This window comes from Lactuca virosa, chromosome 4, assembly GCF_052849685.1.
Source record: "Lactuca virosa cultivar CGN04683 chromosome 4, Lactuca_virosa_CGN04683_v6, whole genome shotgun sequence".
Classification (NCBI taxonomy): domain Eukaryota; kingdom Viridiplantae; phylum Streptophyta; class Magnoliopsida; order Asterales; family Asteraceae; genus Lactuca; species Lactuca virosa.
Genome location: NC_136429.1, coordinates 104,938,884 through 104,963,448, shown reverse-complemented (window position 1 = coordinate 104,963,448; position 24,565 = coordinate 104,938,884). Strand labels below are relative to the sequence as shown.

Sequence of the window (24,565 nt, the reverse complement as noted above, 5' to 3'; positions counted from 1 at the left end):
TTTTATAGGGAACTCATGATTCGGACTGTCATTAATAATAACAGAAGATCGGCTATTACCCAAACAAGCATGAATCAAATTTATCCAAAACTCTGAAAAACCCATGAATCCTAAAATCTGAAAAAGAAAGTCCCACGAAATTGAGTCATACGCCTTTTCAAAGTCAACTTTGAAAATCATCAGCCTTTTTTTCTTCAGCTTGCACCAATCAACCACCTCATTAACAATACGAGGTCCATCCAGAATTTGTCTTCCTTTCACAAAAGCAGTCTGCACCGATCCTGAGTCGACGACTTTGGCTAAACGAAGAGCCAATAATTTGTCAATAATCTTATATTGAATACCAATAAGAGCGATCGGTCTAAAATCTTTAATAAGCAATGGGTTATCAATTTTAGGAATAAACGTGATAAAAGAAGAATTACAACCTGTAGGAATAGGATTCGATTTAAAAAAGAAAACAACGAACCGAAATATATCTTAATATCCCAATACCTCTTAACAAAAGCGAAAGAGAAACCGTTTGGACCCAGCGCCTTATCACTACTACAAGCCCACACTACAACATGAACCTCCTCAATATTTGGAATAACATCTAGAAACCAAACATGATTCGGATTTAAAAGCCTAAATCAAGGACTAGGATTGGAAATCCGAACCCCATGGAAAGAATCAAACTTTTCTTTATAGGAATTAAAAAATTCATCCTTTGCTCTATCTGGTTGTGTAACCCATTCATCGTTCACACGAATACCTTTAATATTATTCTAACGTCATTTCTTCTTGAGCAACCCGTGAAAGTACTTTGTATTTTCATCACCTTCCATTGACCATTTCAATTTTACTTTTTGAGCCAAATCACTAACCACTATTTTCTCCATCTCAAGAAGCCGAGATCTAAGAGTATGACTCTCAACCGAGAACTATTGTGAGCCATAACCAATGTCCAAGAGTTTACCGATCTCACAAAGACATTTTTTAATAACTTGCTTCTCGTTTTTGGCAACCAAATTAAAAACCCGAAGCCAATCTCTAATCCTTGATTTTAAGAAATTAATTTTATCCTTAAAATAAATAAAACAATTAACAGAAATATCACGTTGAAAATTAGACCAAGAATCACGAACAACTTCATCAAATCCCTTCAACTCGAGCCAAGAATCAAATTACATCTCCCATAAAAAAAATATTTACTTTACGAGGGACATATTTATTCCATCCAGTAGAACAATAACCATCCGGAAGAGAAATATCATCATAGAGTCTACGGGCCTCCGAAACGATGAACTCATCAGAGCCGCCAATATCCCACACCCACTTATCTCTACAATCCAAAAAGACGAACTGAATGATAGTGGTCTTCAATTCTTGCAGCATCGCAAAAAGCATACCCCCTCTACTGGGCGAGACCAATTCCAATTCCAATCAACCCCATTCCATCATTGATTAATATAACAATCTTTATCCATCTCCAATATAAATAGTCTTCAAAACCGCACCATCAAAGGACTATCACCAATCCATTAATCTTTCCAAAAAAGAAGTACTTATTCCATTACAAATATTTCGAATAATAGCATCCCTCAGGATTATTTTGGTGTCATAAAGTTGATTGATTGTACCAATGATCGAAGGATAAACTCCTCTTTTAAGAACCGAATCATCATTCCAACCGAAACCACCAATTCTCCCATGTAAAGACTTTAACACTTTAACACAAATCGAATTACAATCAACCAAAAAACGCTACTTCCATTTAAGTAACAAAGCTTTGTTAAAAGCTTCCAACAAACCAATATCCAAACCACCTTTTTGTTTATCGGCTAAAATAATCTCCCGTTTAACCCAATATAATTTACGGTCACCTTCATCATCACCCCAAAATAAAAAACCTGCTCTAACCTTCTCAAGATATTTGTTTACCACACTTGGCATGCAAAAAAGAGACATATAAAAGATTCCTAAAGAACCCAACACCGACTTTAATAACATAACACGACCCCCTATAGAAAGTAATCGAATTTGCTAAGAAGCAAGTTTCTTTTGAAACTTATCTATAATGACCTTCCAAGCATTAAACTGTGGCGTACAGGCATCAACCGGGAGACCCAAGTAAGTAAAAGGTAATTTTGCACTTTTACAACCTGTAATTAAAGCAAATTGATCCACCCCATCTTAGGAGACCTTAATCCCAAAAATATTAGATTTATGAAGATTAATCTGAAGACTAGAAACCATATAAAAGCATTGCAGAACACTAATCAAATTCACAATATTATCACGATACCGTTCTCCAAAATATATGACATCATCAGCATAAAATAAATGACAAAGGATAATACTTAGATCTCCAACATGAAAGCCACGAAAGATACCAGTTGCAACTGCATCTTGAACAGTAACATGTAAACCTTCCATTGCCAAAATAAACAGAAAAGGTGATAACGGATCACCTTGTTTCAAGCTACGTTTTATAGGGAACTCATGATTCGGACTGTCATTAATAATAACAGAAGATCGGCTATTACCCAAACAAGCATGAATCAAATTTATCCAAAACTCTGAAAAACCCATGAATCCTAAAATCTGAAAAAGAAAGTCCCACGAAATTGAGTCATACGCCTTTTCAAAGTCAACTTTGAAAATCATCAGCCTTTTTTTCTTCAGCTTGCACCAATCAACCACCTCATTAACAATACGAGGTCCATCCAGAATTTGTCTTCCTTTCACAAAAGCAGTCTGCACCGATCCTGAGTCGACGACTTTGGCTAAACGAAGAGCCAATAATTTGTCAATAATCTTATATTGAATACCAATAAGAGCGATCGGTCTAAAATCTTTAATAAGCAATGGGTTATCAATTTTAGGAATAAACGTGATAAAAGAAGAATTACAACCTGTAGGAATAGGATTCGATTTAAAAAAGAAAACAACGAACCGAAATATATCTTAATATCCCAATACCTCTTAACAAAAGCGAAAGAGAAACCGTTTGGACCCAGCGCCTTATCACTACTACAAGCCCACACTACAACATGAACCTCCTCAATATTTGGAATAACATCTAGAAACCAAACATGATTCGGATTTAAAAGCCTAAATCAAGGACTAGGATTGGAAATCCGAACCCCATGGAAAGAATCAAACTTTTCTTTATAGGAATTAAAAAATTCATCCTTTGCTCTATCTGGTTGTGTAACCCATTCATCGTTCACACGAATACCTTTAATATTATTCTAACGTCATTTCTTCTTGAGCAACCCGTGAAAGTACTTTGTATTTTCATCACCTTCCATTGACCATTTCAATTTTACTTTTTGAGCCAAATCACTAACCACTATTTTCTCCATCTCAAGAAGCCGAGATCTAAGAGTATGACTCTCAACCGAGAACTATTGTGAGCCATAACCAATGTCCAAGAGTTTACCGATCTCACAAAGACATTTTTTAATAACTTGCTTCTCGTTTTTGGCAACCAAATTAAAAACCCGAAGCCAATCTCTAATCCTTGATTTTAAGAAATTAATTTTATCCTTAAAATAAATAAAACAATTAACAGAAATATCACGTTGAAAATTAGACCAAGAATCACGAACAACTTCATCAAATCCCTTCAACTCGAGCCAAGAATCAAATTACATCTCCCATAAAAAAAATATTTACTTTACGAGGGACATATTTATTCCATCCAGTAGAACAATAACCATCCGGAAGAGAAATATCATCATAGAGTCTACGGGCCTCCGAAACGATGAACTCATCAGAGCCGCCAATATCCCACACCCACTTATCTCTACAATCCAAAAAGACGAACTGAATGATAGTGGTCTTCAATTCTTGCAGCATCGCAAAAAGCATACCCCCTCTACTGGGCGAGACCAATTCCAATTCCAATTCCAATCAACCCCATTCCATCATTGATTAATATAACAATCTTTATCCATCTCCAATATAAATAGTCTTCAAAACCGCACCATCAAAGGACTATCACCAATCCATTAATCTTTCCAAAAAAGAAGTACTTATTCCATTACAAATATTTCGAATAATAGCATCCCTCAGGATTATTTTGGTGTCATAAAGTTGATTGATTGTACCAATGATCGAAGGATAAACTCCTCTTTTAAGAACCGAATCATCATTCCAACCGAAACCACCAATTCTCCCATGTAAAGACTTTAACACTTTAACACAAATCGAATTACAATCAACCAAAAAACGCTACTTCCATTTAAGTAACAAAGCTTTGTTAAAAGCTTCCAACAAACCAATATCCAAACCACCTTTTTGTTTATCGGCTAAAATAATCTCCCGTTTAACCCAATATAATTTACGGTCACCTTCATCATCACCCCAAAATAAAAAACCTGCTCTAACCTTCTCAAGATATTTGTTTACCACACTTGGCATGCAAAAAAGAGACATATAAAAGATTCCTAAAGAACCCAACACCGACTTTAATAACATAACACGACCCCCTATAGAAAGTAATCGAATTTGCTAAGAAGCAAGTTTCTTTTGAAACTTATCTATAATGACCTTCCAAGCATTAAACTGTGGCGTACAGGCATCAACCGGGAGACCCAAGTAAGTAAAAGGTAATTTTGCACTTTTACAACCTGTAATTAAAGCAAATTGATCCACCCCATCTTAGGAGACCTTAATCCCAAAAATATTAGATTTATGAAGATTAATCTGAAGACTAGAAACCATATAAAAGCATTGCAGAACACTAATCAAATTCACAATATTATCACGATACCGTTCTCCAAAATATATGACATCATCAGCATAAAATAAATGACAAAGGATAATACTTAGATCTCCAACATGAAAGCCACGAAAGATACCAGTTGCAACTGCATCTTGAACAGTAACATGTAAACCTTCCATTGCCAAAATAAACAGAAAAGGTGATAACGGATCACCTTGTTTCAAGCTACGTTTTATAGGGAACTCATGATTCGGACTGTCATTAATAATAACAGAAGATCGGCTATTACCCAAACAAGCATGAATCAAATTTATCCAAAACTCTGAAAAACCCATGAATCCTAAAATCTGAAAAAGAAAGTCCCACGAAATTGAGTCATACGCCTTTTCAAAGTCAACTTTGAAAATCATCAGCCTTTTTTTCTTCAGCTTGCACCAATCAACCACCTCATTAACAATACGAGGTCCATCCAGAATTTGTCTTCCTTTCACAAAAGCAGTCTGCACCGATCCTGAGTCGACGACTTTGGCTAAACGAAGAGCCAATAATTTGTCAATAATCTTATATTGAATACCAATAAGAGCGATCGGTCTAAAATCTTTAATAAGCAATGGGTTATCAATTTTAGGAATAAACGTGATAAAAGAAGAATTACAACCTGTAGGAATAGGATTCGATTTAAAAAAGAAAACAACGAACCGAAATATATCTTAATATCCCAATACCTCTTAACAAAAGCGAAAGAGAAACCGTTTGGACCCAGCGCCTTATCACTACTACAAGCCCACACTACAACATGAACCTCCTCAATATTTGGAATAACATCTAGAAACCAAACATGATTCGGATTTAAAAGCCTAAATCAAGGACTAGGATTGGAAATCCGAACCCCATGGAAAGAATCAAACTTTTCTTTATAGGAATTAAAAAATTCATCCTTTGCTCTATCTGGTTGTGTAACCCATTCATCGTTCACACGAATACCTTTAATATTATTCTAACGTCATTTCTTCTTGAGCAACCCGTGAAAGTACTTTGTATTTTCATCACCTTCCATTGACCATTTCAATTTTACTTTTTGAGCCAAATCACTAACCACTATTTTCTCCATCTCAAGAAGCCGAGATCTAAGAGTATGACTCTCAACCGAGAACTATTGTGAGCCATAACCAATGTCCAAGAGTTTACCGATCTCACAAAGACATTTTTTAATAACTTGCTTCTCGTTTTTGGCAACCAAATTAAAAACCCGAAGCCAATCTCTAATCCTTGATTTTAAGAAATTAATTTTATCCTTAAAATAAATAAAACAATTAACAGAAATATCACGTTGAAAATTAGACCAAGAATCACGAACAACTTCATCAAATCCCTTCAACTCGAGCCAAGAATCAAATGACATCTCCCATAAAAAAAATATTTACTTTACGAGGGACATATTTATTCCATCCAGTAGAACAATAACCATCCGGAAGAGAAATATCATCATAGAGTCTACGGGCCTCCGAAACGATGAACTCATCAGAGCCGCCAATATCCCACACCCACTTATCTCTACAATCCAAAAAGACGAACTGAATGATAGTGGTCTTCAATTCTTGCAGCATCGCAAAAAGCATACCCCCTCTACTGGGCGAGACCAATTCCAATTCCAATTCCAATCAACCCCATTCCATCATTGATTAATATAACAATCTTTATCCATCTCCAATATAAATAGTCTTCAAAACCGCACCATCAAAGGACTATCACCAATCCATTAATCTTTCCAAAAAAGAAGTACTTATTCCATTACAAATATTTCGAATAATAGCATCCCTCAGGATTATTTTGGTGTCATAAAGTTGATTGATTGTACCAATGATCGAAGGATAAACTCCTCTTTTAAGAACCGAATCATCATTCCAACCGAAACCACCAATTCTCCCATGTAAAGACTTTAACACTTTAACACAAATCGAATTACAATCAACCAAAAAACGCTACTTCCATTTAAGTAACAAAGCTTTGTTAAAAGCTTCCAACAAACCAATATCCAAACCACCTTTTTGTTTATCGGCTAAAATAATCTCCCGTTTAACCCAATATAATTTACGGTCACCTTCATCATCACCCCAAAATAAAAAACCTGCTCTAACCTTCTCAAGATATTTGTTTACCACACTTGGCATGCAAAAAAGAGACATATAAAAGATTCCTAAAGAACCCAACACCGACTTTAATAACATAACACGACCCCCTATAGAAAGTAATCGAATTTGCTAAGAAGCAAGTTTCTTTTGAAACTTATCTATAATGACCTTCCAAGCATTAAACTGTGGCGTACAGGCATCAACCGGGAGACCCAAGTAAGTAAAAGGTAATTTTGCACTTTTACAACCTGTAATTAAAGCAAATTGATCCACCCCATCTTAGGAGACCTTAATCCCAAAAATATTAGATTTATGAAGATTAATCTGAAGACTAGAAACCATATAAAAGCATTGCAGAACACTAATCAAATTCACAATATTATCACGATACCGTTCTCCAAAATATATGACATCATCAGCATAAAATAAATGACAAAGGATAATACTTAGATCTCCAACATGAAAGCCACGAAAGATACCAGTTGCAACTGCATCTTGAACAGTAACATGTAAACCTTCCATTGCCAAAATAAACAGAAAAGGTGATAACGGATCACCTTGTTTCAAGCTACGTTTTATAGGGAACTCATGATTCGGACTGTCATTAATAATAACAGAAGATCGGCTATTACCCAAACAAGCATGAATCAAATTTATCCAAAACTCTGAAAAACCCATGAATCCTAAAATCTGAAAAAGAAAGTCCCACGAAATTGAGTCATACGCCTTTTCAAAGTCAACTTTGAAAATCATCAGCCTTTTTTTCTTCAGCTTGCACCAATCAACCACCTCATTAACAATACGAGGTCCATCCAGAATTTGTCTTCCTTTCACAAAAGCAGTCTGCACCGATCCTGAGTCGACGACTTTGGCTAAACGAAGAGCCAATAATTTGTCAATAATCTTATATTGAATACCAATAAGAGCGATCGGTCTAAAATCTTTAATAAGCAATGGGTTATCAATTTTAGGAATAAACGTGATAAAAGAAGAATTACAACCTGTAGGAATAGGATTCGATTTAAAAAAGAAAACAACGAACCGAAATATATCTTAATATCCCAATACCTCTTAACAAAAGCGAAAGAGAAACCGTTTGGACCCAGCGCCTTATCACTACTACAAGCCCACACTACAACACGAACCTCCTCAATATTTGGAATAACATCTAGAAACCAAACATGATTCGGATTTAAAAGCCTAAATCGAGGACTAGGATTGGAAATCCGAACCCCATGGAAAGAATCAAACTTTTCTTTATAGGAATTAAAAAATTCATCCTTTGCTCTATCTGGTTGTGTAACCCATTCATCGTTCACACGAATACCTTTAATATTATTCTAACGTCATTTCTTCTTGAGCAACCCGTGAAAGTACTTTGTATTTTCATCACCTTCCATTGACCATTTCAATTTTACTTTTTGAGCCAAATCACTAACCACTATTTTCTCCATCTCAAGAAGCCGAGATCTAAGAGTATGACTCTCAACCGAGAACTATTGTGAGCCATAACCAATGTCCAAGAGTTTACCGATCTCACAAAGACATTTTTTAATAACTTGCTTCTCGTTTTTGGCAACCAAATTAAAAACCCGAAGCCAATCTCTAATCCTTGATTTTAAGAAATTAATTTTATCCTTAAAATAAATAAAACAATTAACAGAAATATCACGTTGAAAATTAGACCAAGAATCACGAACAACTTCATCAAATCCCTTCAACTCGAGCCAAGAATCAAATTACATCTCCCATAAAAAAAATATTTACTTTACGAGGGACATATTTATTCCATCCAGTAGAACAATAACCATCCGGAAGAGAAATATCATCATAGAGTCTACGGGCCTCCGAAACGATGAACTCATCAGAGCCGCCAATATCCCACACCCACTTATCTCTACAATCCAAAAAGACGAACTGAATGATAGTGGTCTTCAATTCTTGCAGCATCGCAAAAAGCATACCCCCTCTACTGGGCGAGACCAATTCCAATTCCAATTCCAATCAACCCCATTCCATCATTGATTAATATAACAATCTTTATCCATCTCCAATATAAATAGTCTTCAAAACCGCACCATCAAAGGACTATCACCAATCCATTAATCTTTCCAAAAAAGAAGTACTTATTCCATTACAAATATTTCGAATAATAGCATCCCTCAGGATTATTTTGGTGTCATAAAGTTGATTGATTGTACCAATGATCGAAGGATAAACTCCTCTTTTAAGAACCGAATCATCATTCCAACCGAAACCACCAATTCTCCCATGTAAAGACTTTAACACTTTAACACAAATCGAATTACAATCAACCAAAAAACGCTACTTCCATTTAAGTAACAAAGCTTTGTTAAAAGCTTCCAACAAACCAATATCCAAACCACCTTTTTGTTTATCGGCTAAAATAATCTCCCGTTTAACCCAATATAATTTACGGTCACCTTCATCATCACCCCAAAATAAAAAACCTGCTCTAACCTTCTCAAGATATTTGTTTACCACACTTGGCATGCAAAAAAGAGACATATAAAAGATTCCTAAAGAACCCAACACCGACTTTAATAACATAACACGACCCCCTATAGAAAGTAATCGAATTTGCTAAGAAGCAAGTTTCTTTTGAAACTTATCTATAATGACCTTCCAAGCATTAAACTGTGGCGTACAGGCATCAACCGGGAGACCCAAGTAAGTAAAAGGTAATTTTGCACTTTTACAACCTGTAATTAAAGCAAATTGATCCACCCCATCTTAGGAGACCTTAATCCCAAAAATATTAGATTTATGAAGATTAATCTGAAGACTAGAAACCATATAAAAGCATTGCAGAACACTAATCAAATTCACAATATTATCACGATACCGTTCTCCAAAATATATGACATCATCAGCATAAAATAAATGACAAAGGATAATACTTAGATCTCCAACATGAAAGCCACGAAAGATACCAGTTGCAACTGCATCTTGAACAGTAACATGTAAACCTTCCATTGCCAAAATAAACAGAAAAGGTGATAACGGATCACCTTGTTTCAAGCTACGTTTTATAGGGAACTCATGATTCGGACTGTCATTAATAATAACAGAAGATCGGCTATTACCCAAACAAGCATGAATCAAATTTATCCAAAACTCTGAAAAACCCATGAATCCTAAAATCTGAAAAAGAAAGTCCCACGAAATTGAGTCATACGCCTTTTCAAAGTCAACTTTGAAAATCATCAGCCTTTTTTTCTTCAGCTTGCACCAATCAACCACCTCATTAACAATACGAGGTCCATCCAGAATTTGTCTTCCTTTCACAAAAGCAGTCTGCACCGATCCTGAGTCGACGACTTTGGCTAAACGAAGAGCCAATAATTTGTCAATAATCTTATATTGAATACCAATAAGAGCGATCGGTCTAAAATCTTTAATAAGCAATGGGTTATCAATTTTAGGAATAAACGTGATAAAAGAAGAATTACAACCTGTAGGAATAGGATTCGATTTAAAAAAGAAAACAACGAACCGAAATATATCTTAATATCCCAATACCTCTTAACAAAAGCGAAAGAGAAACCGTTTGGACCCAGCGCCTTATCACTACTACAAGCCCACACTACAACACGAACCTCCTCAATATTTGGAATAACATCTAGAAACCAAACATGATTCGGATTTAAAAGCCTAAATCGAGGACTAGGATTGGAAATCCGAACCCCATGGAAAGAATCAAACTTTTCTTTATAGGAATTAAAAAATTCATCCTTTGCTCTATCTGGTTGTGTAACCCATTCATCGTTCACACGAATACCTTTAATATTATTCTAACGTCATTTCTTCTTGAGCAACCCGTGAAAGTACTTTGTATTTTCATCACCTTCCATTGACCATTTCAATTTTACTTTTTGAGCCAAATCACTAACCACTATTTTCTCCATCTCAAGAAGCCGAGATCTAAGAGTATGACTCTCAACCGAGAACTATTGTGAGCCATAACCAATGTCCAAGAGTTTACCGATCTCACAAAGACATTTTTTAATAACTTGCTTCTCGTTTTTGGCAACCAAATTAAAAACCCGAAGCCAATCTCTAATCCTTGATTTTAAGAAATTAATTTTATCCTTAAAATAAATAAAACAATTAACAGAAATATCACGTTGAAAATTAGACCAAGAATCACGAACAACTTCATCAAATCCCTTCAACTCGAGCCAAGAATCAAAAAACTTGAAAGAAGATGGACCGTAATCAACATTCCCATTCTTTAAAACAATGGGCCTATTATCTGAAATAGACCTATCAAGCGCAATAGCAACCAAATATGTGAATCTATCAACCACCCCTTCTGAAACCAAGAATCTGTCCAGTTTACTCATTTTATCGTCACTTCTAGTACACCGAGTAAAATTAAAACCACCCATTGGAATATCAAATAACTCATTATCAATAATAGAATTATTGAAATGATCCGCTGAACTCTGACAATATATTGACACCCACCTTTCTTCAGGACATCTGACAACATTAAAATCACCATGTCTTGGATTACGATTCATAAATCCAGTAATAAAAACCCAAATATTTGTTGAAAATAAATGTAGTTTGCAATCTCATATTTATTGGCTTAAAATGAAATATAAAATTGGTAAAGGGTATTTTATGTTCAAGATACATTCTTTTGGCTGTGAAAGTAATTTGCAGGGTTAAAGACACGCGGGTTGTGAGCTTGGGTCGGATTTTGTTCGGGTTAGGTTTGTATCCGGTTTCTGAAGTATAAAGAAAGAGATTGTAGAATGGATTCATTCAGTCGTTTCTCAGATCAAAAGATTAGGGTTTTCTCTCATAGTGTTCTTCGTCTTCTCTCTTGGTGTTCATCTGTTTAGTTTAGGGTTTGTATACATTATCTGTTTACATAACTCGTTGTTGTTCTTTTCTATTATGGATTAGGTTAACTGAATAATATTGAGGGTAGATTAGGATCTTTGTAGTGAGTTTTGAGTTGTAAGTATCTTGAAAACCATATGTTTCTTAATCTTCAAATGGTATAAGAAATGATGATGTTGGGAAAGTTTGTTTTGTGTATTTTCAACATGGTATCAGAGCTACAAGGCTCTTGTTATCGATTCTGAAGTTTCGTTGGTCATTTGACGCTGATTCCGTGACGATCGGTTAAAGGTACTTTTCATTTGTTTTTTAATCCTTGTAGTTGTTTCATAGTTGTTTTTTCAACCATAAAAGATTAGGGTTTCTGTTCTTTAGGGTTTCCGCTTTAATTTCCCTAAAGTGAAACATTATTTTGTTAAGATCTTGGTACTGCGAGGTTCTTGGTTTGCTTTTGTAGATTTTTGAGACTGTTCGCTGTTTGTGGTGTTTTGTTAACAATCCTTGGTTGATCATCTGAAGATCAAATTGATTAATCCCTCTAATCTGAAATAACTCTCTTGAGGCCGGATTTCATCACCGATAAACTCTTGAAGAGAACGGATTCAGGGAGTCAATTCTTGAACATCTATGCTAATTGCACTGTGAGGGTTTCTTGTTACTTTCTTTCCTTTTTAGCTGTAGACGTGGGAGATCCTGGTGTCTTGTGCACACCAGTTATTGTTTGTTCAATTTTTTTGTATGCACTGTGCTGATTGTCTTGGGCCCCGACATACTGTGGTGACCATCTGGACTTTAAGTCGACACAGTTTTCTGTATTCTATCTTGTTGTTTTTCTTGTTATATCTGTTCATCATGACTGGTGAAGCACCTGAAGGGAGTGGTAATCCTAAAGATAGTCATGTTGATTTTGATGATCCCTTATATGTTTATCCTTCTGATAATGTTGTATCTTCTATTATAACGATTAAACTTACTAGAAATGAAAATTATCGTTTGTGGCGTAGTGCTATGTCTAGAGGTCTTAAGGCTAGGAATAAATTAGGTTTTGTGGATGGTACTCTTACTCTTGAAAAAATTGAATCTTCTAAAGCTTCTAAGTGGGAGCGTGTTAATGCTGTTGTTTCCAATTGGATTTTAGGTTCAATTTCTGAAACTATATATGCTAGTCATGTATATTCTGATAAAGCTCAGGATATTTGGGATGAGTTGTTTGAAACTTATAATAAGGCTGATGGGTCTGTAATCTTTAATATTCATCAACAAATTAATACTTTAAAACAAAATGGTTCTTCTCTTTCTAATTATTACAATAAACTTGATTCCTTGTGGAAAGAGTTTGATGGTTTAACTAGTTTAACTGAATGTGTTTGTGAGGCTGCTACTAAGCTTAATAATCATTCTAAGTTGATGAAGCTAATGCAGTTTCTAAGTGGTCTTGATGATTTTTATAATCAAGTCAAGAGTCACATTCTTTTGATGGAACCCTTGCCAAATGTTAAAATTGCCTTCTCTATTCTTTCTAGAGAAGAGTCCCTTCAAAAGAATGGCTCTCTAAGTTCCACTACCTCCTCAAAACCACAGGTTTCTGTTTCTAATAGTAAAGTTAATGATTTTAAAAGGGGACAAGGTCTCCAGAAATCAGGGGTTACAATGCAAACACTGTAATCTTAAAGGTCATACAATAGAAAGGTGTTATAAATTGATTGGATATCCAAAGGATTTTAAACCTAGGAATGAAGTTAATAATCAAAATAAGTCTTTTTCTGTGAATTCTTCTTCTGTTAGATCTAACAGCAGTGCCACAGCTTCTTCTGAGTCTGTACTTGGCAGTGATGCTCACTATCTCACTAGTGAACAATACTCCAAGTTTCTTCGTCTCATTAATGAGAGTTCTACTAGTGATGATGTATCTGCTACTGCAAATATGGCAGGTACATCTATGTTTCAGTGCTGTAATTCTTTTGTTAGTCCTAATAATTCCCAAAGTTGGATTGTTGACTCAGGGGCTAATCAACATATGATAGCCTCTGAGTCACAACTTAGAGATGCAGTAGATGTGTCTAGACTGAACCTTCTTGTAAAACATCTGAATGGTTCTTCAACTCCTATTAACAAAGTAGGAAATCTTCAGTTGTCTTCACATCTCACCTTATTTGATGTGTTTGCTGTTCCAGACTTCAATGTTAACCTTTTATCTGTACATAAACTGTGCAATGATAGTGGCTGTGAAGTTGTTTTTTCTGAACATAATTGCAAAATTCAGGATTCACTATCAAAGGAGATGGTGGAGAATGGTAGAGAATCTGGGGGATTGTATTTTCTTGACTGTGTTCCTTCAGGTATTCCAACTAATATAACTAATTCTAGATGTTGTGTCTCTAAACTGACTTGGCATAGTAGACTTGGTCATCCAGCTGACCAAGCTCTAAGTTCTTTAAAAGAAAAATTAAAACTTGGTAATGAGTCCCTTCCCCTTGTGATGTCTGTCATAAAGCAAAACAGACAAGAGAATCCTTTTCACATAGTCAGCATAATTCAACTAAACTAGGTGAATTGATTCACTTAGATGTTTGGGGACCTTATAGACTTGCATCTGTTGAAGGTTTTAAGTATTTTTTGACTATTGTGGATGACTCTACGAAGGCCACTTGGGTTTTTCTTTTAAATTCTAACATTGAGGTTTTTGATTGTTTTAAATCTTTTGTTAATATTCTTCTAAATCAGTTCAGTGTTAATATTAAAATAATACGTTCAGATAATGGAACTGAATTTGTCAATAATCAAATGAAGTTTTTTTGTTTTGAACGAGGTATCATACATCAAACATATTGTGCTTACACTCCACAACAAAATGGGGTTGTGGAGAGGAAGCACATGCATATTCTTAATGTAGCACGATCTCTTTTATTTCAATCAGGAGTTCCTGTTAAATATTGGGGAGATGCGATTTTGACTTCTGTTTTTTTAATAAATAGGATGCCTACTTCTGTCTTAAATGGCTCGTCTCCTTACGAACTTGTTTTTAAAAGATCTCCGAGTTTTGAGCATTTAAGGGTGTTTGGTTGCTTATGTTTTGCTGAACAATGTGCTTTATTAGGATATTCTTCTGATAAAAAGGCTTATAAACTTCTTAGTCTGGATACTAACACCTCTTTTGTATCCAGTGATGTGAAATTTTATGAGTCTGTCTTTCCTTACAAGTTAAAGTCAACCACTGTTGATAAATTTTCAAATGATTCTGGCCCTAGTGATCCTTTTTCCTATGATGTTTTTGACACAAATGAATATGTTAATAATTCTATTAATCTTGATGAGTTGAGAGTAGAGTCCCAGTTGGATGGTGCTGATGCAGCCATTAATCTGGATGATGTCAGTTTTAATGAGACTGTCAACCGAAGTGGCGAGGTACATGTGCCTCCTACTGGTACTTCTGTTCCTACTTCCTCAAATGTGTCTGAGGAAAGTAGTCCTTCAGTCTTAACTCCTTCGGTAGAGCAGTCTTTGGGCACTTCTAGAACTAGACGTGAATTACATATGCCAGTTAAGTTTACTGATTATGTTGTTGAAGGAAAATACAAATATGGTATTGAGAGATCTGTTAACTATTCTTGTCTTAATACTGAAAGTAAATGTTTTATTTCTAATCTCAATAAAACAATTGAACCCAAAGATTACCAAGAAGCTTTGTCTGATAAGGCAATGAATGAAGAAATGGAAGCTCTTCATCGTAATCATACTTGGGAAATAACAAATTTACCTAAAAACAGAAAACCGATTGGATGTAAATGGGTGTTCAAAATTAAGTATAAATCAAATGGAGAAGTAGAGAGGTATAAGGCACGTTTAGTTGCTAAAGGATATAATCAAAGAGAGGGAATAGATTTTGAAGAAACTTTTTCTCCTGTTGCAAAAATTGTCACTGTGCGCATTATTATTTCATTATCTGTGCAAAATTCTTGGCCCTTATATCAATTAGATATAAATAATGCATTTCTTTATGGTTATCTCACAAAAGATGTCTATATGTCTCTTCCACCTGGTTATTATTCTAATAATGATTCTAGGGTCTGCAAACTTACTAAGTCTTTATATGGCTTAAAGCAGGCTCCTAGGAAATGGAATGAAAAACTTTGTGCATCCTTGTTTATGTTTGGTTTTCAGCAAAGTATAAGTGACTACTCTCTGTTTGTTAGAAAATTTGAGGGTTCAATAACTGTGTTATTAGTATATGTTGATGATATTATATTGATTGGAAGTAGTGAAACAGAAATTCAAAAAGTCAAAGACTTTATGAAAAGTCAATTTTTGATTAAGGATCTTGGAATCCTTAAATATTTTATTGGTATAGAGGTGATAAATTTTGATAATGGTTTATGTTTAAATCGGAGAAAATATTGTCTAGAGTTGTTACATGAATATGGAATGCTTGGTTGTAAACCTGTAAATGCACCATTAGAAACAAATTTTTTAATAAGTTTAGGTGAAACTGATAAAGGAAATGAATTGTTAAACAATAAGACAGAGTTTCAAAAACTTATTGGTAAGCTCATTTATCTTACAATTACTAGGCCTGATATTTCTTATGCAATTCAGGTACTTAGTCAATATATGCACAAACCTAGGAAGTCTCATTTGAATGTTGCTTTCAGATTGTTAAGGTATTTGAAAAGAAGTCCTGGAAAAGGAATTGCATTGACTAAGTCAAGTGTGTTTGAATTGAAAGGGTTTGTAGATGCAGACTGGGCTAAGTGTTTAGCTACAAGGAAGTCTGTATCAGGTTATATGGTTTATTTTAACAATTGTTTGATTTCTTGGAAGAGTAAGAAACAGTCTATTGTTTCTGGATCTTCTACTGAATCAGAGTATAGAGCTCTTGGCTCTATTACTTGTGAAATAATTTGGATTTTGAAAATCTTGTTTGAACTGGAGGTTAAAAGTCTTATTCCAGTTTCTGTTTTTTGTGATAATGACTCAACAATTAAGTTAGCTCTTAATCCTGTATTTCATGAAAGAACGAAACATCTTGAAATTGATCTGCATTTTGTTAGAGAAAATTTTTCTAATGGTGTGCTAAAATTAGTTAAAATAGATTCTTCTGATCAGAATGCTGATATTCTTACTAAATCAGTAAATCTTTAAATGTAAAACAACATGATTTTTTAACAAGTAAAATGGGTCTTATTGATGTTTTTAAATAAAAATAAATATTTCGATTGAGGGGGATGTTGAAAATAAATGTAGTTTGCAATCTCATATTTATTGGCTTAAAATGAAATATAAAATTGGTAAAGGGTATTTTATGTTCAAGATACATTCTTTTGGTTGTGAAAGTAATTTGCAGGGTTAAAGACACGCAGGTTGTGAGATTGGGTCAGATTCTGTTCGGGTTAGGTTTGTATCCGGTTTCTGAAGTATAAAGAAAGAGAGAGAGAGAAAGAGAGTGTAGAATGGATTCATTAAGTCGTTTCTCAGATCAAAAGATTAGGGTTTTCTCTCATAGTGTTCTTCATTTTCTCTCTTGGTGTTCATCTGTTTAGTTTAGGGTTTGTATACATTATCTATTTACATAACTTGTTGTTCTTTTCTATTATAAATTAGGTTGAGTGAATAAGATTAGGATCTTTGTAGTGAGTTTTGAGTTTTAAGTATCTTGAAAACCATCTGTTTCTTAATCTTCAAACGGTATAAGAAATGATGATGTTGGGAAAGTTTGTTTTGTGTATTTTCAACAATATCAGACTTGTCATGAATACTTTGAGGCGCGTACACATTAACCATATAAACTTGAAAATCAAAGTTAAGCCACGCCCCTTGAACAATCACTAAATTATATGAACAAATAATACGAGTTTTAAAAAAACATTAGGATCCCAAATGGACAATATACCACGTGAGTGGCCCCTAGCTTGACTGGAAGCAAAGTCAAACCTATTATTACCCCAAACAACACGAATCTTGAACAAATCTACCTTAGTAAGAAAAGTTTCTTGCAAACCCAAGAAACTAATAGAATGGTTCAAGCAAATTCTATTTATTGATCTCCTTTTATAAATCGTTCCCATACAACAAATATTAAAAGACATAATATTCATGGATCCACATTCTTCACACCTATACTTACCAAACGTTTTTGCAATTCATCTTTTGTACCAATCATACCGTGACCCAAAGCCTTTGCAATAAATAAATACTTTTGAACCCCATCAATTAAAGATGAACCATCTCTTTTTGATAATGAGAAATTAGAAAACTGGGAATTGTTTTTACTTCTGAAACTTGAAGACTGTGAAAAGGAAGCAACTTCTGTTTTGTTATTATTCTTTTTAAACCGAGAGTTTGGAGATCTTGACTCATCTGGGATAAAATGATGACCACCAAAACCAGGTGGTTTAGAAAAAGAATCAGACGCCTCCTGATCAAAATTCCCATAAGCCTTAATAATATTCTTCTGTTCAATAACTTGCTTTTCAGAATTCACCTTTTCTTTTTCCTTTACTTCTTGTCTTAATTTATCTTCCAACTGAATTTCTTTTTTAAATTCCTGGATAGAATACTCTGCATTAGCCAAAAATAACTCGACATCTTCTGAGTTATCGTTGTCATTTATCTCATGGTCATTCTCACTACCACCATCAAATGAACCGTTATGAGAACAACCATTGCTTTTTCCTTAATCTCTAAAAAAAGAATTAGTACGAATACAAACTCTACCAACACCAATGCTCTTATTCAGAGTCTTCATCAATGAAAAGAAAAAAACCCTATGAACTCGAAATTTTCTTGAATGACTTTGAAGACCATGAAACAAGTGGTAACCCCTCGATCTCTATCCAAACCTAACGATCATGCACAACAAAAGCATCTTCCATCGGTTTAAAAACTCTAAAAATCTTCTTAAACACAGAATGTTCTTGGAAATTTTTACAACTAAGTCGAGTTGGAAATTTAAGCCATACCCAATGACCAGAAACATAGTGAATTTCTACCCCTTGAAAGCCTTCCTCCTTGCAAATGATACTTAAATTAGCAATTGAAAGAACATTCCCAACATCACCCAAAACAACACAATAAGGGTCAAGAATCTTGAAAAGATCATCATTCTCAATTGTAATTGTTTCTTCACACTACCACCAACATTAGAATTATTTAAATTAAGCTTTCCTTCAACAACCCAAGCATATGTAGCCTGACCAGATGAACTATACATGTTACTCTGTTTCTTTTCCAACACATGATTATGAAGTTTTTGTTCATGGACAACTTGTCTGGTTACATTATTTTTCTAAATCTCGTTACTGAAGCAAATATGTGGTAGTTCCCAACCCAAATATCACATAAACACTTTGCCAAACCAATGACATCTTTGACCTTCAAGAATCACACAAATCCAAACCTTTTACCTAACTTTGAAAGCTTTCTTACAATATAAACATCCACCACAACCCCATAATCAACACAAAGTTTTTGCATGCCCTGTACCTCCATAGATGGAGGGAAGTTTGTAATGAAATATGAAACAGATATGTGATCAACCTTACTCTGTTGACGAGAATTCAGATTATCCTCCATTGATTGCTTGCCCTGATCCTGATTCCAATTCAATTTCTTCCCAAATCTCCATTCCCATTTACCGTTCCTTGTCATCAAATGATTTCACCAGAAAAGGAAAAAGAAGAGAAAACCGATCACAACTAGCACCCTACCGGGGTTTGCACCCGCCGAAGAAGAAGGGTGACCGCGTTAAAGAGGGGCGATGCAACGTGAATTCTTAGATCACCGTAAGAGTTTTATTTTGAATTTTTAGTATAATATATTAAGAAGTGAATGCTTATATTTTATTTAGTTAAGCTAATTTAACATTATCTTTATTTCTTATCATTACTCTTTAGTATAAATAGAGTATAGAACTGGGAGAACGATCATCACTACATTACTCATAGGAGATCGTTCTCCCAGAGCAAGAAGGAGGTATTGTGATCAAGAACGTGACCAGAGTCGGACACGTTTAATGGAAGACTACTTTGTTGAAAACCCAACGTATGATCAAGCAACCTTTTGTTGTAGATTTCATATGCAAAGACAACAATTTCTCCATATAGTGACAACTGTTACAACCAATGACCTATATTTTCAACAAAGACGTGATGCCACATGTAGACAAGGTCTTTCACCATTGCAGAAGTGTATGATAACTATGAGGGTCTTGGTGTATGGGACATCAGCAGATGCACAAAATGAATATTTGAGAATGAATGAAACTGTAACAAGGGATGTTGTAATAAAGTTCGTAGAATGTGTCATTTCATGTTTCGGTGAAGAGTATCTTAGATGTCCCAATGAAGTTGATTTGGTAAGATTACTTTGTGTGGGGGAGGAATGTGGATTTTCAGGTATAATAGGAAGCATTGATTGTATGCATTGCAGTATTGCACATGGAAAAATTGTCCCACCGCTTGAGCTGGACAATATGCAGGTAGAAGCGGTAAACCAACAATCATTTGGGAAGCTTTTGTGTCATATGACTTATGGATTTGGAACAACAGGTATGCGCAATGACTTTAACGTCCTCCACAGGTCTCCTATTTTTGATGATGTCTTAGCAGGCCGAGCACCAAATATGAGTTACGTCATGAATGGTCGGGAAAATAATATGACATATTATCTCACTGATGACATATATCATTCATGGGTTGCTTTTGTCAAGTCAATAACTTCCCCCCAACTTCGAAAACACAAGTTGTCCGCTGAACATCAAGAAGCCTCTAGAAAAGATGTTGAACGAGCATTTGGAGTTCTACAAGCTCGTTTTTCATTTCTTTAACACCCTTGTCTTTAGTGGGACAATCATATGATGAGGAAAATTATGATTGCATGTATTATCATTCATAATATGATTGTGGAAGATGAACGTTGTACATACATTTACTATTATGATCCATCCGAATTTCTAAATTACGGGCCTACAAACCGGAAACATGGAACCTATATTTAAGACAACGGCGAAATTTAGAATATTTCACTTAACGAATTGCATACCTATCCAGTTATATGACCAATAGGGCACAACTTCACAATAAAAAAACTTATAACACTCTAAAAACAATTTGATTGAACATATATTATAGAATATTGGTATTGATGAATAATTATGTGGTTTGTATTTTCCATATATGTAATCTTGTATTTCATGTTTTGATTGTAACTTTGTTTATCTATTTTATTAAGTTTGTTTTATAAATATAATTTTTTTAGTTTTATATTTAAAATAAATAATTTATTAATCCAACTAAATAAATTATTTTATTTTTTCTTAATATATTAGTAGAATAAAAAATAATTTAAAAGTTTATTATTTATATAATAAAAAAATGGTTTGAGTTAGGTTTTCACGAGCATCTTCTGCACTCCCACATTTTCCAGTTTTGAAGTTATGGCCCCACCATTGAAGTCTGATGATAATACCCCAGGCGACCCTAATCCATTCATTTCACATATGGTTTCTCCTCAACCATTCCCTTCCCAGCAAAACATAAAATATTCCCCAATTTTAGAAAACGCTTGATGCTAAAATCAGACAAACACATTGGATTAACATGGGCTCTAGAGTTCTTCTAACAACTACTCATTTACCTTTCAATCCTATAGCAGATAAATCTCAAAAGTTTCCTCAATCCTACACTCCCTGTTCATCTCCACGATTTCAGATTCTATGTTCGTTATCAGGTTCAGATCTAACCCTAGATCTTTTTCTTTTAACTGAATTGCGTGATTATGCTGTACATGATAATGCGTTTTGAATGATTGGCTGATCTGTGTGGATTAATCGTCATCAACTTGAATTGGATTTGTTGGAATCGCAAACAACCCGTTTGAATGTTATTTTGAGTAACAGAAGATTTTGAATGATGAAGTATTTAAGGTATATATATGCAACCATTGCAGGGACAATTGGCAATGATGCTTCAGTGACTGGTGGTGCGTACGATTATAGTAAAGCAACAACTTCTCTTACACAGAAATTATTGTCATCCCCGAAACAAGTGACTCTTGTAAGGCATGGCTTAAGCTCTTGGAACGATGAAAGTAGAGTTCAGGTTTGCCATTCTTTATTTTACCTTTAATCTTTCTGAAACCATGTACACATATTAAGACATGGCGTAAGCTCTTAAAATGATGATATTAGAGCTCACTCTTTGATGAGTAAAACATGCACGCTATAAATAGTGTTTAAAGAAGAGAACACAAGGTAATAACATGTAGAACTTTGTTTTTCATCCAGTGTTGTGTAGATAAATTATGCTTAAAGACAATTTGAGAAATTTTACCCATGTGTCTATAAATAGTGTTTAAAGAAGAGAACACAAGGTAATAACATGTAGAACTTTGTTTTTCATCCAGTGTTGTGTAGATAAATTATGCTTAAAGACAATTTGAGAAATTTTACCCATGTGTCTATAAGTGAAGCTGAATAAAGAACGACTGTTTGTTTGAGAAGTGTTATAGTTAATGAAGAATCAAAAGTCTTCATGTGACCCAAATCAATCTTGCCATATTTTTATAATGATGTGAATGGGCTCATAAGTAACTTTATACTCAAAAGTTACCCAAAAAGGGAAATGTTACAATTGTCATGAGCATCCCAGATAGAAAATTATCCCAATTTTCCATTCGGACATTTCTTCATTAAGCCATATTCATTTTACCAGATACATAAAACATCAATTGTACTTCTGAATTGTTATGATTATAACTTTTGATATTTTCTGCTGATTTATGACATTCAGGGAAGCTCAAACTTATCAATCTTAACAGAAACTGGAATCATACAAGCAGAAAGATGCAAGAAAGCTTTGGCAGATATACATTTTGACCAGTGTTTCTCCAGTCCAATTTCTCGTGCCAAGGTCCATATGAAACTATTGCTTTTGGTAAATTAAAGAGCTAAATGCAAGAAATAGCAATGTACTTTGTAAATTTATTGAGTTAGAATGCTCTAATAAAAAAATAATATAGAAGTACATTGCTATTTTTTGCATTTAGATGTAATCTAATTCTTAAATTTTGTGATCTTGATGCAGTCGACTGCAGAAATCTTGTGGGAGGGGAGGGAAGAGCCGTTGATCTTTCTTGATACATTGAAGGAGGCACATTTATTCTATCTTGAAGGCATGAAAAATGGTCAGCATATAGGACTTAATGGGGAAAGACTCATTTCTATGAATTTATCTATTAATTCATTCTTTTTGCATTAAGTCAAAAATCAAAATGAAACGCTGATATATCATATATATATATATATATATATATATATATATATATATATATATATATATATATATATATATATATAGCTTACCAGATTAAGTCATGTCTATAGTCTCTATGTATTATTATACTAAATGAGTTTCAGCATTTGGAGTCAGAGGATGCTAAGCGAATATATCCAAAGGAGTACACAATGTGGAGACAAGACCCCTCCAATTTCAATGTAAACGGTGTTTATCCTGTTCGCCAACTATGGGACACTGCAAAAATTGCATGGAAGGAAATATTGTTCACACCCGTAAGAAAGAACTCTTGTTTACACCCGAAAGGGTATTTTAGTCATTTCCATTATGGCTAACAAACTTTGTTTTTTAGGGAGAAAGTTTTCTTGTCGTGACGCATAAATCAATATTACGGGCGCTAATATGCACGGCTCTTGGACTAAGCCCCGAGAGGTATGTATTTATTTCAGGATGAGGAGGGCATTTACGTCCTTTGTACAAACCATAGATTTAGAGCTTTTTTGGGCGGGACGAAAAAAATGTAGTTTTTGTCCCTGATGACATCACTCTCAGTCCAATACATGTAAAACACTATACAGTACAATGAAACCGAATTTTCAATTTATTAGGTTTCGGGCGGTTGATGTGAATAATGGTGGGATAACGGTGTTTAAGTTGAATGTGGAAGGCGAACCCATGCTTCAATCTTTGAACATGACGGCTCATATGTACACTGATTACAATTATGTTTATTGAACATGAAGATCTCTATATCACTTGTGCATTTTTTAAATTTCTTTTCATCCCTTTTAACCTCTTAAGTTGTTTTTGTTATGTATTATTATTTAAGATGGTAGTAATTTTTGTTTTCTATTTGATATGTTGTTAAAAGTAAAATATGTTATTGTTAGTTATTGAAACAAATAAATATATAAAAGAAAGTATTAAATATTCACCTGATATGTTACTGAAAAATATAAACAATAGTACATTATCCAAAAAGATGAGATTGGAAGTTGGAACTTGAGACCAATGCCTTGATGATTTTGCCTTGAGTACGATTGCGTGCCTTAAATGCTAAGGTACGAGATAACTGTAGCTATTTCTTTTATCATCTAAAACAATAAATATTTTAATCGATACAGATTTTTTTGACACCCCTAGATCTAATTCTTCTTCTCACATTTTCCACTACTTAAGTTAAGGCGTCTTCCTTTCGCCATAAGCACATCAATATACACATCTTCTTAGTAGCTTTCTTGATCATCTCGTATCCTCCCTCTTCCCGGCTTTGTGTTGAAAAATGATGATTCATTCTGTAAAAATCAACACAACACTAACACTACTGAAATACGAAGATGGAAATTTCTCATCACCTTTCTTTTTGACACAGGAATTAAGCACCTGTGGATGTTAAAAGATGTGAGAAAATTATGCATATTTACATGTCTTGAATTATGAACTTTATGTTCAGTTATTTATAGAAGATGTGTTTATAAGCCACTGTGGATGAAACACTGGTAAATAGAAATAACTTTTTTGAAAGTCTATGTACGTATTGGATCGTTTCTATGTAC

At 34.3% G+C, this 24,565-nt stretch overlaps 2 protein-coding genes across 2 annotated transcripts; both read left to right on the top strand.

Moving 5' to 3' along the window:
* Positions 1-19,729: 19,729 nt before the first annotated feature.
* On the top strand, positions 19,730-20,542 carry LOC145104862 (uncharacterized). Its single transcript, XM_079042028.1, has one exon. The coding sequence runs from the start codon at positions 19,730-19,732 to the stop codon at positions 20,540-20,542; it is 813 nt and encodes a 270-aa protein (XP_078898154.1).
* Positions 20,543-21,200: 658 nt separating this feature from the next.
* Positions 21,201-23,861, top strand: LOC145106911 (putative 2-carboxy-D-arabinitol-1-phosphatase). Its single transcript, XM_079043829.1, has 7 exons — positions 21,201-21,444; positions 21,664-21,815; positions 22,506-22,625; positions 22,800-22,899; positions 23,145-23,284; positions 23,362-23,441; positions 23,618-23,861. Exons 1-7 carry the CDS (start codon positions 21,315-21,317, stop codon positions 23,742-23,744), a joined length of 849 nt encoding a protein of 282 aa, XP_078899955.1. The 5' UTR covers positions 21,201-21,314; the 3' UTR covers positions 23,745-23,861.
* The last annotated feature ends 704 nt before the right edge of the window (positions 23,862-24,565 follow it).

Bases quoted from the DNA above. Each gene is read 5' to 3' on its own strand.
- LOC145106911 (XM_079043829.1), top strand. From the start codon at position 21,315: ATGGGCTCTAGAGTTCTTCTAACAACTACTCATTTACCTTTCAATCCT. The intron at 21,816-22,505 runs GTTTGCCATTCT...TATGACATTCAG, and splicing joins ACGATGAAAGTAGAGTTCAG to GGAAGCTCAAACTTATCAAT. The intron at 23,442-23,617 runs GTATGTATTTAT...TCAATTTATTAG, and splicing joins CTTGGACTAAGCCCCGAGAG to GTTTCGGGCGGTTGATGTGA.
- LOC145104862 (XM_079042028.1), top strand. From the start codon at position 19,730: ATGGAAGACTACTTTGTTGAAAACCCAACGTATGATCAAGCAACCTTT.